The sequence below is a fragment of the Kryptolebias marmoratus genome, linkage group LG6 (genome assembly GCF_001649575.2).
Source record: "Kryptolebias marmoratus isolate JLee-2015 linkage group LG6, ASM164957v2, whole genome shotgun sequence".
Classification (NCBI taxonomy): Eukaryota; Metazoa; Chordata; class Actinopteri; order Cyprinodontiformes; family Rivulidae; genus Kryptolebias; species Kryptolebias marmoratus.
Window position 1 is genome coordinate 1,633,705 of NC_051435.1, and position 13,458 is coordinate 1,647,162.

The 13,458-nt window shown below is 41.4% G+C and overlaps 3 protein-coding genes across 3 annotated transcripts in view; all 3 read left to right on the plus strand.

Moving 5' to 3' along the window:
* gtpbp8 (GTP binding protein 8 (putative)) overlaps positions 1-4,190 on the plus strand; it is a 23,959-nt gene extending 19,769 nt beyond the window's left edge. Inside the window, exons 6-8 of the mRNA XM_037976305.1 lie at positions 80-179; positions 1,150-1,268; positions 1,364-4,190. Of these exons, the coding sequence (XP_037832233.1) occupies positions 80-179; positions 1,150-1,268; positions 1,364-1,481 (337 nt within the window). The 3' untranslated portion in view covers positions 1,482-4,190. The remainder of the gene's footprint in view (positions 1-79; positions 180-1,149; positions 1,269-1,363) is intronic.
* Positions 4,191-7,090: 2,900 nt separating this feature from the next.
* slc10a2 (solute carrier family 10 member 2) lies at positions 7,091-11,408 on the plus strand. Its single transcript, XM_017434407.3, has 6 exons — positions 7,091-7,641; positions 8,641-8,759; positions 8,970-9,058; positions 9,159-9,334; positions 9,424-9,581; positions 10,174-11,408. The coding sequence occupies exons 1-6, from the start codon at positions 7,232-7,234 to the stop codon at positions 10,347-10,349; spliced, it is 1,128 nt and encodes a 375-aa protein (XP_017289896.1). The 5' UTR covers positions 7,091-7,231; the 3' UTR covers positions 10,350-11,408.
* Positions 11,409-12,167: 759 nt separating this feature from the next.
* Positions 12,168-13,458, plus strand: part of si:dkey-3d4.3 (actin-fragmin kinase) — a 6,640-nt gene continuing 5,349 nt past the window's right edge. The window contains exon 1 of the mRNA XM_037976193.1: positions 12,168-12,242. The gene's annotated coding sequence lies outside the window, so the exon portion shown is untranslated. The remainder of the gene's footprint in view (positions 12,243-13,458) is intronic.

Here is a 13,458-nt window from a genome sequence, read left to right on the forward strand (position 1 = left end):
CCTGTTGTCCTGCCTGATGTCTCACCTGTTGTCCTGCCTGATGTCTCACCTGTTGTCCTCCCTGATGTCTGTCTTTCAGCCTGGTGAGGACCTTCCTGTTGGTGGACGGCAGCGTCGGTCTTCAGCACGCAGACATGATCGCTCTGGAGATGTGTGAGGAGACGAGACGTCCTTATGTGGTAGGACCAGTGAGCTTTGAAGGACTGTTAGCGCTCAGTGTCTGTGTTGTTTGGATCTGTCTTTTTACTCCTGAGAAACAGCAGGTTGATGGTTTTAACTCTGAGAACAGAGACTTCAGTGGGTTAAAGTCCAGCTGCCGCCTGTCCTCCCGTTAACCTGCTTCCTCTTCTTACAAATTGCCGTTGTGTCCACAGTGAATTAATGCTGAACGTTCCCACTCAGCTATTTAAAGCCTGCCGTCCTCTGAAACACCACAGCGCTGACGTTCTAATGAAGCAGCTGCACTCCGAACGCCCTCTGCGTTCAATTATTCATCCTGTCGGCTGATTAAACTCTGTAAGACTGTAGCAGAGTAGTGTTTAACACGGAGCAGCTCTCAGTGCTGAAGGAAGAATAAAAATACCTGCTTACTGCATTTAAAAACCTCTGGAATAAAGCTAATTTATCACATCTGTACATATTATTATTAGTCCTGTTAAAATGTAAAAATACCCTCCTATTTCTGAGGTTTTATACATCAAATTATTTAAATTAAAAGCAGGAGTTCTGTCAGTTTGCTGCTCTGTTAACACAATGTCAGGGCGGAAAGACATCAGCAATGAGCTCCGAGAAGCTGCCCATCAATCTGGGAAGGGTCAAAGGTCATATAGAGTCTGTCGTTCTACAGAGAGGAAGACTATTCACAAGAGGAAACATTTAAGACAGATTCACCCTGAAGGTCAGACCGTGCAGTGAGCTCCACCTCAGCCTCTACCGGCCTCTGTGTCTGAGATTAAAGGTCAAAGTTTTATAAATATGATCTGTTAAAATGGCTCCAGCACAGAGTTAACCCTTTCAGCCCTCAGTCTTATTGTAACAAATGAACATTTAATGTTCTGATTTGGACAGACTTGTGCTCTCTTGTTTACAGTTGTTCCATGATTATACAGGCAGATAACGATGTAACGTCTGAAACTGTTTGCTGTTCAGATCGTGGTGACGAAGATCGATAAATGTGGGACTGGAGTTCTGCTGACGAACCTGCTGAACCTTCAGGATGTGCTTAAAAGTCAGACGACGAGCTGCTTCCCCCAACCGTTCCTCATCAGGTGACAGTCTTCTTCTGACGCTCAGCAAACCCTGAGAGGAGTTCACTTTTTACTTTTCACTTTTTATTGTTCTCCTTTCTTTCTTTCTGCAACAGCTCTCTGAGTTACTGGGGCATCTATCTGCTCAGATGCTTCATTACTCACGTGACAGGAAGTACCCGATTAAAGGACACGTCTCTGAGCCCCCCGGAGACCGGCGGGTCTCGGAGCTGACCAAAGACCGGCGAGTCTCTGAGCCCCCCGGAGACCGGTGAGTCTCTGAGCTGACCGAAGACCGGCGGGTCTCTGAGCCCCCCGGAGACCGGCGAGTCTCTGAGCTGACCAGAGGCCGGCGGGTCTCTGAGCCAACCGGAGACCGGCGAGTCTCTGAGCTGACCAGAGGCCGGCGGGTCTCTGAGCCAACCGGAGACCGGCGAGTCTTACTGAGGAGGAAGTGGACTCAACAGAACTCGTCTCTTCAGGTTTTCGGTTGAATGATTGTAGATTTATTCTAAATAATCATCTATACTGAGAGCTGCTCTGGTTTTATTTATAATAAAGTCTAAAAGCCTTGTTGGTCCTTGTTTGGTTGCAGTAAACATCACATCTTTCCTAAAGGAACCTTCCTGCAGGGCCTGCAGGTCCTTCAGCTGCTGCAGGTCCTTCAGCTGCTGCAGATGCTGCAGGCCCTGGAGGAGCTGCAGGCTGTCATATTATCCCTCTGTGATGAGACTCAGTCTTCTCTGCAGGATCATTCAAACTCATCTCATCAAATTACCTGAAATTCATCCTGTTAAAACAGCTAATTCAGAGAATGAAACTTAACCATTTATTATGTCAGATTTCCGTCTCATGGTCATAAAGACCTGAAACCTAAAAGATGAGATTAACTTTATCTTGATGAGATAAAAACAAGCAGAGTTTCAGGAGAAGAAGGTCCTGTTTGTGGCAGAGGGAAAGATGGAGCTCATTAAATATTTAATAAGTCAAACCTTTTAAAGGTGGTGGAGGGTTTCTGCAGCAGAGTTTAAACGCATCGTGATGCCTTTAGTGTCCACCTCCCAGCTTCAGGACTTGATGGGATCTTAGTGTTTAAAATAAAAATAATTTTTATCCTTTGCTTCGTCACATGGATCTTCTCGGACTGTAAATGAGGATTCAAAGTGCAAGTTTTATGTAAATGGAAATAAGATTTATACCCCCCACCCTTTACACTTTTTATCTTTAGCTTCTGTTAATAAAACATTACGACTTTAGTTAAATATTTAGAACATTCTGCATCACAGGATGCTTTAAACTTTCAATATTTAACCAAAACTCCTTTAAAAGGTGAGTTTGTGTAACACATTTAATTAAAGGATGCTTTTTATTTACATTCAGTTTAAAAATAGATTAAATTTCATCATAAGATGCTTTAAAATGAGCTCCATCCACACTTAAAACTGCTGGGTTGATTTGACCAAATACTGAGTCGAAGCTAAAATTAGCAACATGATAGCTAAAAGCTAAAGCTGTAGCTAAAGTCAGGGACGCACTTCCTGTTGTGCAGTAATGACATAAAAGATGTCACCCAGCACCATGACAGGCGGGCGATCATGTCTTTGTGTTTACTCGTGTGTGTGTCTGTTAGTAAAATATCTCGTGTTCCAGTGATGCTGATGGTTGAACGGGTCGTTTCGAACCCATAAAACTCGTTAAACTCCCTGTTGTTCTATAATCTGACTCGTAACTTTTTATAGGTGAACTCCTATAAAAGGTCAAGGTCTCCTCCATCCAGGGTTCTGCTGTTACAGGACAGACGGTCCAGCTGCAGGAACTTTTATTTCCTTATTTCTCCGTGCAGCTGGAAGGCGGCGCTTAGATCAGATGCTTATCTGGATCGGATCTCCTGGGCAGCCTTGACTTGACAGAAGCTGCAGATACTTAAAGTTTACACCAAGGATGGGTCCGATGGCTCACGCAAAGGCTGATAAGACTCCAGGAAGGATGAATCCGTGCGTGACTGAACGCTGAGTCAGCATTTCCCTAACGTTGTGCAATCAGACTTAAAACGTTCAGTTCTTACAGGACGTGGCTGCTGCGACTTTTGATGTTTGTAACTTTTATACTTTACAAAATATTCAGCCTAATTTAAAATCAAATCCCCCGTTGAAACACACAATCCCTTTAATTCCTTCAGAAACGTTTTCTTTGAAATCTGCTTCTTTAGTTTTGTCTTTTTATGCAACTTTTTACTTGTTATTGTTCTACTTTTACCTTTTAGCTACTGTTGTTGCGCAGATCTGCTCATTTGTTCAGATGTGGGTGCATGAATAGACATTTGTGTGTGTGCACACACACACACACAACAGTGTGCCACTCTCCAGCACTTCTCAGCAGGTGAAAGAAATCTGGCCAAATCAGCTGCACCCTCAACTCAGGCAATATATGGAATCCACCAACCACTTTACTGGTTTTGCAACAGAGCTGAGGGAGGCAATACACAGCCTCCAAAGCACCATTTCATGGGGAAGGACTCATAAGGACTGCCGGTAAGCTACTTACTGGGCTCAAAGTGAATGTAATTTGTTTGTAATTTCACATTTGAGAAATGGAATGCAGAATTCATTGAAGTAAGAGTTTCACTGCTAGTTTAATAGTTTGGTTTCACTAAATGTATATTAAGATGTTTAATGTAAAAAACTTAAGTCCTAAGGAAAAGAAAAAAAATGTAATTCTAAAATGCTTGGACATGGAATTTAATAATTTAATATTTGAATTTATGGTTAAAATTGTAAAAGAAATGTATGTTTAAGGCTCAGAATGGAATTATTCATTAAGATAAATTATTAACTTTGAACTAAATGTCTAAAATGTATGTTAAAATATTTTGTATGTATGTTGCAGGTTTTTCACCTGTTCACCTGATCATTGGTTTTCACTCATTGGTGAAAATAAAGAAAAGGATTGAGTGAATTCCTGAAGTCTCCAAGTCCTCCTTTTCAAGTGTAGGAAGCCATGAAATTAGAGAACACTTGACAACTGTTGTGCTAATTTTGCTTTCAGCTGTGGTTTTGGTCCTTTTAGCTGCTGTTCGGCTCGGGTTAAATTGAACATTTCAGTCATCTAACACACATCTCTGCAGAAAATGAGCTTCAGCTGAGATCCAGGCTCTGTTTTATGAAACATTATTAATGAACTTTAATGCAGGAGGTGGTCCAGTCTGAGGTGCTTTAAGGGTTTTATATTTTCAGCATCTTTCATTTTTCCAGTTTTTGCTGATCTGAGTTGGTGATATGTTGTAAATCATGTTCTGCTGTGAGAAACTGAGACATGTTTGTGATAAAATAAAGCTTCAGTCCGAGCAGAGAAGTTAAATCCTTTTCTGCTGAAGCTGAAGGTCCTTTTCATCCTAAACTTTTCTTATTTCTGCACCATCTGTCCCTCCTGCAGTGACAAACAGCTTCTCTTCCTCTGTTGATTCAAAATAAAGTCTGAAAATGATCCTCGTATGATGATGCTGCCATCGCCGTGCTTCACTGTGGTGATAACTCTGCATCTGCTTGTTTATCCAGATTAAAGAAGTCCAGTCAAGGTTCTGACCCATAAACTTACATTAAATGAGAATATCTGAGGAAAAAGTTCTTTAAACAGAAGAAGATTAACAAACAAAACATGTTTCTTGTCACATATGAAAATGGGTCTTTTTGTCAATTTATTTAATTGAAATAAGTTTATTTTAAATTTTAAAAATGTGAATATTCAAAACTACCTCAACCTCTTATTTAGTTTATTTGTAAAATTGCTCAAATTTCTTTTTTCCTTTAGAATACAGCTGCATGGATCACAGAACTCATTTTAATGCTAAAACAGATATTAGAAGATGTCTGATTCTTTAAATCCATCAGATTGAGACAAAGTTCTGTATTTGTCTTTAAGTCTCCCAGTCCATAAAACTCTGCCCTCCACCTTTATGCTCCTGGTGTCTTCATCCAAAACACATGGTTGCCACGGTAACGGCTGCGCGGCTGGTCAGGTTTAAACGAGTCTGACCAAAGTGCGGCCTGGAGCTGAAGACCTTTAATGAGCTCCGTGCTTTTTCCTTCATTTATCTTTACATTTTGTCATTTAGAGCTGAAACCTGAGCGGGAGGAAAAACTTTCCATCCAACATTCTGGCTGCAGAATCAGAATTTATGGGGACGAATCGGAGACATCAAAAAGTCTGAAAGAGTGACATTTTTTACTGATCTATTTTAGGCCAAACTGTTGAATTAATAAAAGTCTGCATTCCTTCATCCAGCTGTAATCCAGCTCAGCCCAGATTTTAAATCTGATTTAAAACCCAAACCTGCTCCTGACGTCACGATTCAATCAGCTGAACTAAAACTAAAGCCGAGCTTCTCAGCCACCTGTGAGGTCAGTTGTTTCTGTGTTAAATGATGACCTCAGAGTTTTTAGTTTAAGGATTTTCCAGTTGGGTGGCTGGTTGTCTTTTAACTCTAATGTCAGAGATGTTAACAGAAGCTGTGAAGGTCATCACGTTTAAGATGTGCAGAGACTCCTTTTAACTACGGAGCAGAGTACAGACCTCTTCTTCTAACTGTAAAATCATTTTATGAAACGGGTTTATTGTTATCACCCCCTCCATGTCCAGCTTTGTGATGTAAAATGCTATAAATCTCCTTTTGATCTTTTATTCCTTTAGGATGAGTTTAATTACAGGCGCACATAAAAGGTGAGAGAATGTGGAAACTGCAAATAAAGATGGAGGTTTTGACATTTATCCTGAATATTATTAAAGACAGAATGAAACTGGATCTAACTGTTTCTGACTCGTTAATCTCAGCTGTTTTAATCTGAATATTTTCTCTGCAGACGTCAGTCGAATGGAAACAGATTGATTCAGTCTGACAGACTGCAGGATAAAACGTTTCAGATAATATTCAGAAACTCTGGTTTCTTTTCTGCTCAGTGAGGTTTAAAGTCTGGTTTGTGAACAGATGTTTCCCTGTTCCACGTGGTTCTCTCAGCTGTTGATGGGGTTCTTCCTTCGAGGGACGTAGTTTAATATTTTCTCACACGTGCTGATTTAAATAACCTCAGTCCTCGTCTTTAATGCTCCCTGTCCCAGATTCTTTTTACCCACCTCTCATGGCGGCAGTTTGATTACTCAGTCATTTTCACAGATACTCAGCTGAAGTTTGGAGTGGTAGTAGCTGAGAGTCACTCAGAACACGTCCTCTGAGCTCTAACATCATGCAAAGCAGCGGGCGATATGCATTCCTTCAAGGAGAGCTAGTCTTATTTTGAAAAGTGTGGCACATCTCGGATGCAGGAGTATTTTACCAAATAAAATAAACAAAAAAAGAACTCTTACTTTTAAAATGTAATTTTGTTTTTCATGCAATCCCATATTTTTCTCATTTGGAGCCCACCTAAAAAATAACAGAAATGAAATAAAGCTGCAAAAAAATAATTCAGAGTAGATTCCTGCAGAGCTGATGCCTTTCAGTGTTTTGTTTTTTGTTTTGTTTTTTAATCTCAGCTCAGTTTGAACAGATTGTTCTTGTTCAGATTAAATAAAACATCAACTTTAGATAGAAAGTCCTGATTTTCCTGGGAATGGATGCCAAAGACTGGACATGATGTTTCCGCTCACTGAAACGTGCAGCATCTTTCCTCCTTGCTGGCAGTGAACACTGATGATGATGATGATGATGATTCACAGCATTCCTGCCCATAAAGCTGTAATAACCCAGAGGCTGTAAAGGCTGGAACCACAGAGCTGAGATTTCACGTCTTTGAACACTGACCCCATAAAACATCAACTATTGGTTAATTTTTGATTTTTTTTCCTCACCTGACTTTCCCGCCCAGATGTTGGGTTTTTTTCCCCCCCTCCTCCAGCAGCGTGGGACATAAAGAGCATCGAGTCGGACTCTTCCTCACTCCATCACAGTCATCCTCTCAGACACGGACGCAGGGACACGTTGGGTCCAACCTATGGAATCTAAGAATCTAAAAAGTCTTCTGTCCATGATGTCTGGTCCGACCTGTCACCCTGAAGCCACAGTCTGCTCAGGTGCAAACTGCCTGGTCCCCCCCAGTAACTTCAATGAAATCCTGAGCCTGGTTCTGAGCACGGTGCTCACCGTGATGCTGGCCATGGTCATGTTCGCCATGGGCTGCACCGTGGACGCCAAGAAGCTGTGGGGCCACATCAAGAGGCCCTGGGGCATCGTCATCGGCTTCCTCTGCCAGTTTGGCATCATGCCCTTCACCGCCTTCGCCCTGTCTTTGGCCTTCAATGTTCTGCCTGTGCAGGCCATCGTCATCATCATCATGGGCTGCTGTCCCGGGGGCTCCAGCTCCAACATCATCTGCTACTGGCTGGACGGAGACATGGACCTGAGGTGAGTCCCTCTCAAAGGGTTTCAAATGTCACTTCACCTGCTTCTACTTTATGGCTCAGGAGGTAGGGGTTCATTCTGGAACTGGAACCCTCGCTCCGTCAGTTTCAGCCTTTTTCAGACACACCGCTGCATTTGCTCGGGTCTAAACAACCTTTAACTCTAAAATCCTGTTAAATAATCTAAACTAGCAGCTTTGTAGCACTTTTAGTTCCCAGTTGGCCACTTTCCTGCTGTTTCTCTGCTGTTTCCTGCACCTTTGGGGTGATTCGGACCACCACCCAGGCGTTGGAGGTCAGATAATGACTTCACATTGATTAGAAAAGAAAACAGGAAGTAGGAACAAACCAACCACCCCATGGACCAATGGGAACCACCAGCATTAATAAAGTTGGACGAAGTGTCTCTGCCTTCTGTTGTGGTCCAGAATTTGAACTAAATCAACTATTTATTTTCTTTAACTGCAACCTAAAAATGTTTTGGTTAAAAACATCAACATTTACAGTTCACTGGTCGTCTGCAGAGTCCAACAAAGAGCGAGGAGTCTCCGTTCCTACGGATAACTTAGTGAAAGTTAAAGTTAATCACAGTTATAAAGGTTGTAATTGGAGGTTGTTACATTTATATCCTTCCTGTCAGATATAAAGGTAGCTGAGTTCACAAACCACAGATCAGTTACTTTATTCCATCAATTTCACAATTATTTTACAGAAATATGAAGAAACTTCTGGATGTAACCATTTTTATTGAGCTGGTTAATGTGCAAATGCTACTTTGTGTATAATTTGTATTTTTATATATTTTGCACCTTCATGTGAATAAATAAATGGTAATTAGCATAAATTAAAGGGATTATTAATGGTTTATAAACAGTTTGTGAACACTTTATGAAGGTTTAGTTAGTGTTTATAAACCTGTCAGATTGAGGCAGGCTTTAATGTTTCTCTCGTAAACTGGGTGTCCATTAGGCCCAGTTTTAAAGTAGATGTTTTCTCTCTGCAGCATCAGTATGACCGCCTGCTCCTCCATCTTGGCTTTGGGCATGATGCCCCTCTGTCTGTTCATTTACACCAGCATTTGGACCTCCAGCGACACCATCAAGATTCCCTTTGACAGCATCGGTAAGCAAATATCTTTGGAGGTAAAACTTTAATGTAGCTCAAATACTCGACACCAGGTCTCTTACTTCTACATGTATGTGATAAAAACACAGATTAGGCTGTTTTGATATATTGTTTGCTTTCTTTTTTCTCTGATTTTGTTCCAAAGCACATATTTGTGATCTCCTGTAGATGAAGCTGGTGTATTTGATATTTGCTCTGTTTGTTCAGGAATCACACTGGCAGCCCTTCTGATCCCCATCGCTGTGGGGATGTACGTGAAGACCAGGTGGCCCTCAAAGGCCAAATTGATCCTCAAGGTAGGAATGTTTCACCTTTTATTTGATCATCTGTCTCAGGGGACCACACACAATAACTGGGAGCTGATTAAAGTTCTGGATGGGCTTTGTTCTCCTCCAGGTGGGTTCTGTCGCCGGCTTCCTTCTCATCATCATCATCGCTGTGGTTGGAGGAGTCCTCTACCAGTCCTCCTGGGTCATCTCTCCCTCCTTGTGGATCATCGGAGCCATATACCCCTTCATTGGGTTCGGACTGGGGTTCCTCATGGCCCGCTTCGTGGGTCAGCCCTGGCACAGGTAGGAGGCGCTTTGGGAGGAGGCCGAGTCGGGTCGTTTGTTTGCTTTTGTTCCTGATTTCTCTTTCCTTTGGTCCGTGTTTCGTTCAGGAGTCGAACCATCGCGCTGGAGACGGGTTTCCAGAACGCCCAGCTGTGCAGCACCATCGTCCAGCTGTCCTTCAGCGCAGAGGAGCTGGAGGTCATGTTCGCCTTCCCCCTCATCTACAGCATCTTCCAGCTGGTCGCTGCGCTCTCTTTTGTTGGAGGTGAGAGTTGAACAAACACACACGGGCAGGTGATGCTCCTGAAACTGGATTTAAAATATGACAATCAGAATCTGCAGATTCAAAATACCAGAGCTCAAACTTACACATCAACAGAAAACAAAAACATTTTGTTGGGAACAGATGCTCAGACCTTCAATAAACCTCCAAACAAGTTCTGTATACAAGCTAATCAGTGACAATAAAAATGATCTGTTCTGTCTGAAATAAGAGGATAAGTTTACAGACATGTTCTTCAAAGGTCAAGAAAGGTGGAATTGTGCCACATAATTTATAAAACATGTCAAATCATAGTAACCTTTTAATAAAAATGACCTTCTCTACAGATTTAAAGGATACGCCCCAATACAAGAGAGCAAGTTAGATTTAAAAACAGTCCTTTTCCAATTTGCAAACTTCATGCAATTAAAAAATGCAAGAATTTGACCCATTTTAGACCAAACCAAAAACTGACAAAAACACACAAACTGTCACATTTCTCTTACGCTGCTTCTGTGTTCATTACAATCCAAGCAGCCGGGGAGGTTTGAGGCTCAGGGATGGTTCCTGACGCTGTGTTTGATTTCCTCTGCAGCCTTCCAGGTGTACAAACGGATGTGTGACAAAGGCTCAGGTGACGCCGACAGCGAGGACCCCACCTTGGAGTCTGGAGATATGAAGCAGAAGGTCAACGCCTTGGACAACAGAGCTTTTGAGTTTAATGAGAACGACAGTGATTTAAAAGGAACATATAAGAAGACGGAGCTGTGAGGATCCTGAGTGCTGCAGGGGACTTTAGACGGAGAACATCCTCCGGCCATCGTGATGCTCCTGAAGCCCGACTGACGCCTGAACGCACCACGCCCTGCAGGCTGCACGGAGCTGCAGAGTGCATGTGGAGCAGCTGGGACAGATGTTTTACTGACCTGACCAACAGCCTGTATGAGGCGCTCCTTTCCTTTAATTTATTCATTTAAATGTATTTAAAACAAGATAAATCTCTTTTTATATATTCTGTCCATGTTCTGCTTCATAGATCAGGGTTTGAGCCGAATGTTTCTTGCTGTTTGTGTGCATTTGATTTTTGTGATCTCCTTAATTTGGTGAAGGATGACTGTATTTACAGAGCATCTTTTAAACTACCGTTCTGAAGTACCAATCCATAAAAAAGTACAAAAACACATTACAGATAATAAGAAGGCAGTACCAGCATTTCTCACACCTACTAAAGAGCCTCATTCATTCACAACTTTTAGATTATTCCTGCAAACAAACCATAAACACACAAAAACCCACTTTAAACCAGAAACATTTCCTCTGCTGTAACTTTAAATCACTTCTTTATCACGTTTATTTGCTCTGGGCTCAAGGACTTTAGTAAAACATTTATTATTATAGTGTAAACGCTGAGTCAGCACATTCTTCTGTATGTTTTTTTTTTGTTTCATGTCCAAAACTTCAGCTCCACCAAGTGTACAAAGATGTCAGTGTTTGTAACTTTTATACATTCAGAATTATTTAATTTTAGCTTCTGTTCTACTTATTTGAACTTCAGATACGTTTTGTTTTCTACTTTCTATTTAACAGCTGAAATGAAGCTAATTTCCTGACTGAAGCCTGCAGAAAGCTGATTTTTGTCACCTGTAAGCTGCTGAAGAATCAGTTCTGATGCACTTTGAGACTGAAATGTAAAATACAATGTTGTGTTGAGAAATTTGTTTACTAAGGAAAAAAATACATAGTGTAAATACTTGTTTACTACGTGTTTTAATAAAATGCTTTGTTTTTTCTGTCAATAAACACGTTCACATACAGTGGGCTCAGAAATAACTCAGATCTCCTTCACGATTTTAAGTTTGTTATTCTTTTTCATTTTCATTAGTCTGCACAAATGACAGTAAAATTTCAGATAAATAAGCTGGAAATACATTAAATAAGCAGTCCAGGTTATACAGTTTAAAGCTGGAAAGGTACCTGAAATAATAAAACAGGTGAGTCTTGTTTATTCTGACATTTAAGCTGCTTTTTAAAGGTTCCTCTGACTCTTACCGGAGCTTTCTGTCAGTAAAAGTTTAACATTTAAAGACCACCAACTTTTTACAGTCGTTAAAATAATCACATTCAAGTTTTAATCCGGTCCAAAGTCTCAACTTTACAGTCACGGTGAGATTTACAGTCCGTGTCTGGGCAGGTAAATATCTGCTGCTGTCTGTCAGCTGCAAGCCCCGCCCACTCAGGCTGCGTTCAATGCTGCTCGGAAACATGAACACTCTTCTGTTAGACGGGATGAAACACTGAAACAAGTTCACACAACCCATTCCATTTTTACTGAAATATTTCATTTAAACGCGTGATTTAGCGCAGCAGTCTTATAGATAGCTTATGTGATTAACTATGCCCTGTTATTCTAAATATAAACATTTAGAAGTATAAAGATTTAACAATAAAATCACGATATATTATCCTATAAGTATACTCTGCTGGTAAAATCTAAATTAAATAAAACTATAAAGCGTGTCGGTCAGCAGGGTAATTCTACGCAATAAATCCTCTTCAGGGGGTTCTAGTTGCGGTTTGTGCAGTTTACGAGGGGAATTGAACGCATCAGATGTCCGTTTAAAGCTGAGATACAACAGTCGATCAACGACGGTCTTTAAAGTTAATGTAAGTAAAATTATTTATTCTTCACTGCTGTTAAATGATGTTTTTTCTGCTTAAAGATCCTTTACCACCGTTTGGGTTAAAAACTTCCCGTTCAGACTTGTTTTTAAAGAAGTAAAATGGAGGGGCGGGCTAACGGTCGGCATGAAAAAGTTCCGCTCGTTTCCTCTTCTTTAACCAGACTAGTTTTCAGTCCGGTAACTAGTCGGGTTCTCACGGTAATGCTAGTCGAGCTGCTTGGTGTGAGGTTAACGGTTAACGGACGAAACCGCTGGATGCGCGCGCAGCTGGCTCCCCCCCGGGCTAACCCTTCCGTCCCCTGATCTGTGATCGATTATCCGGTGTAGTTAGGTGGACTGTGTCCGTGTGGGGCACCGTGTGTGAGGGTTTTATAAAAAAATACAAAAAGAAAAAAAAAAGGAGCTGAGGGAGCTGGGGGTGCTACAGCACCCTCTTGTGGGGAACAGGAAGTACATGTTCCTTCTACTTGCAGCTGTACTTCATTAACTGGTTTGACATGTATGAAAACATTTGTGGTGTTTTCACAATAAAAGCCGTTTCAGAAAGGTGCATTAATTTCAAAAGTCTTAATCCGGCCTTAAATATCGACGGTGAAAAGCTACGATAATGAAGCGTTTATTATTTGGTTCTGTATGCTCGTCTCATGGATCAGGTCCACGTTTAAAGTCCTGAAATGTTCCTGTCTGTCCGTCAGCTCAGGGTAAAAACTGTTTTCCTGTCCTGATGTAGCTTCAGGTCCCTCCCGACCCGAAGGATCGTTTCGACTTGTCTTCTGTCAGATTATCAGCTCAACCTGAACAAAAACTCAATTATCCCCTCACAGAAACGGATCGTGAGTTTATTCTTACTGTGTGTCATAAAAACAACAGAAACTCAGGCGTTTAACTGATTATAAATCTTTTTATTTAACCAGGAAGTCTTTTCAGATTTACAAGCTAAAAATTAAATAATATCACGACACATTAAACAAATCAGAACCCAAATGTTCCAGATTGTAACTAATGGGGTTTTACTTTGTAATTTCCTGTAGAGCCAGAAGTGCTTTATTTTGAAGGACATGCATGTATTTAAATGGGAAACTCCTAAAGTTTCTTTTTGGCTGCAGCTTAATGAAGCCCTGATTCTGTACAGGAGGCCCTGCGTCACACCTCCTCCTCCTCCTCCTCCTCCTCTCCTCTCCTCCTCCTCTCCTCCCCCC

Excerpts from the sequence above, each read along its gene's own strand:
- slc10a2 (XM_017434407.3), top strand. The coding sequence starts at position 7,232 with ATGGAATCTAAGAATCTAAAAAGTCTTCTGTCCATGATGTCTGGTCCG. Across the intron at positions 9,335-9,423 it reads GTGGGTCAGCCCTGGCACAG|GAGTCGAACCATCGCGCTGG; the intron begins GTAGGAGGCGCT and ends TGTTTCGTTCAG. Across the intron at positions 9,582-10,173 it reads TGCGCTCTCTTTTGTTGGAG|CCTTCCAGGTGTACAAACGG; the intron begins GTGAGAGTTGAA and ends TTTCCTCTGCAG.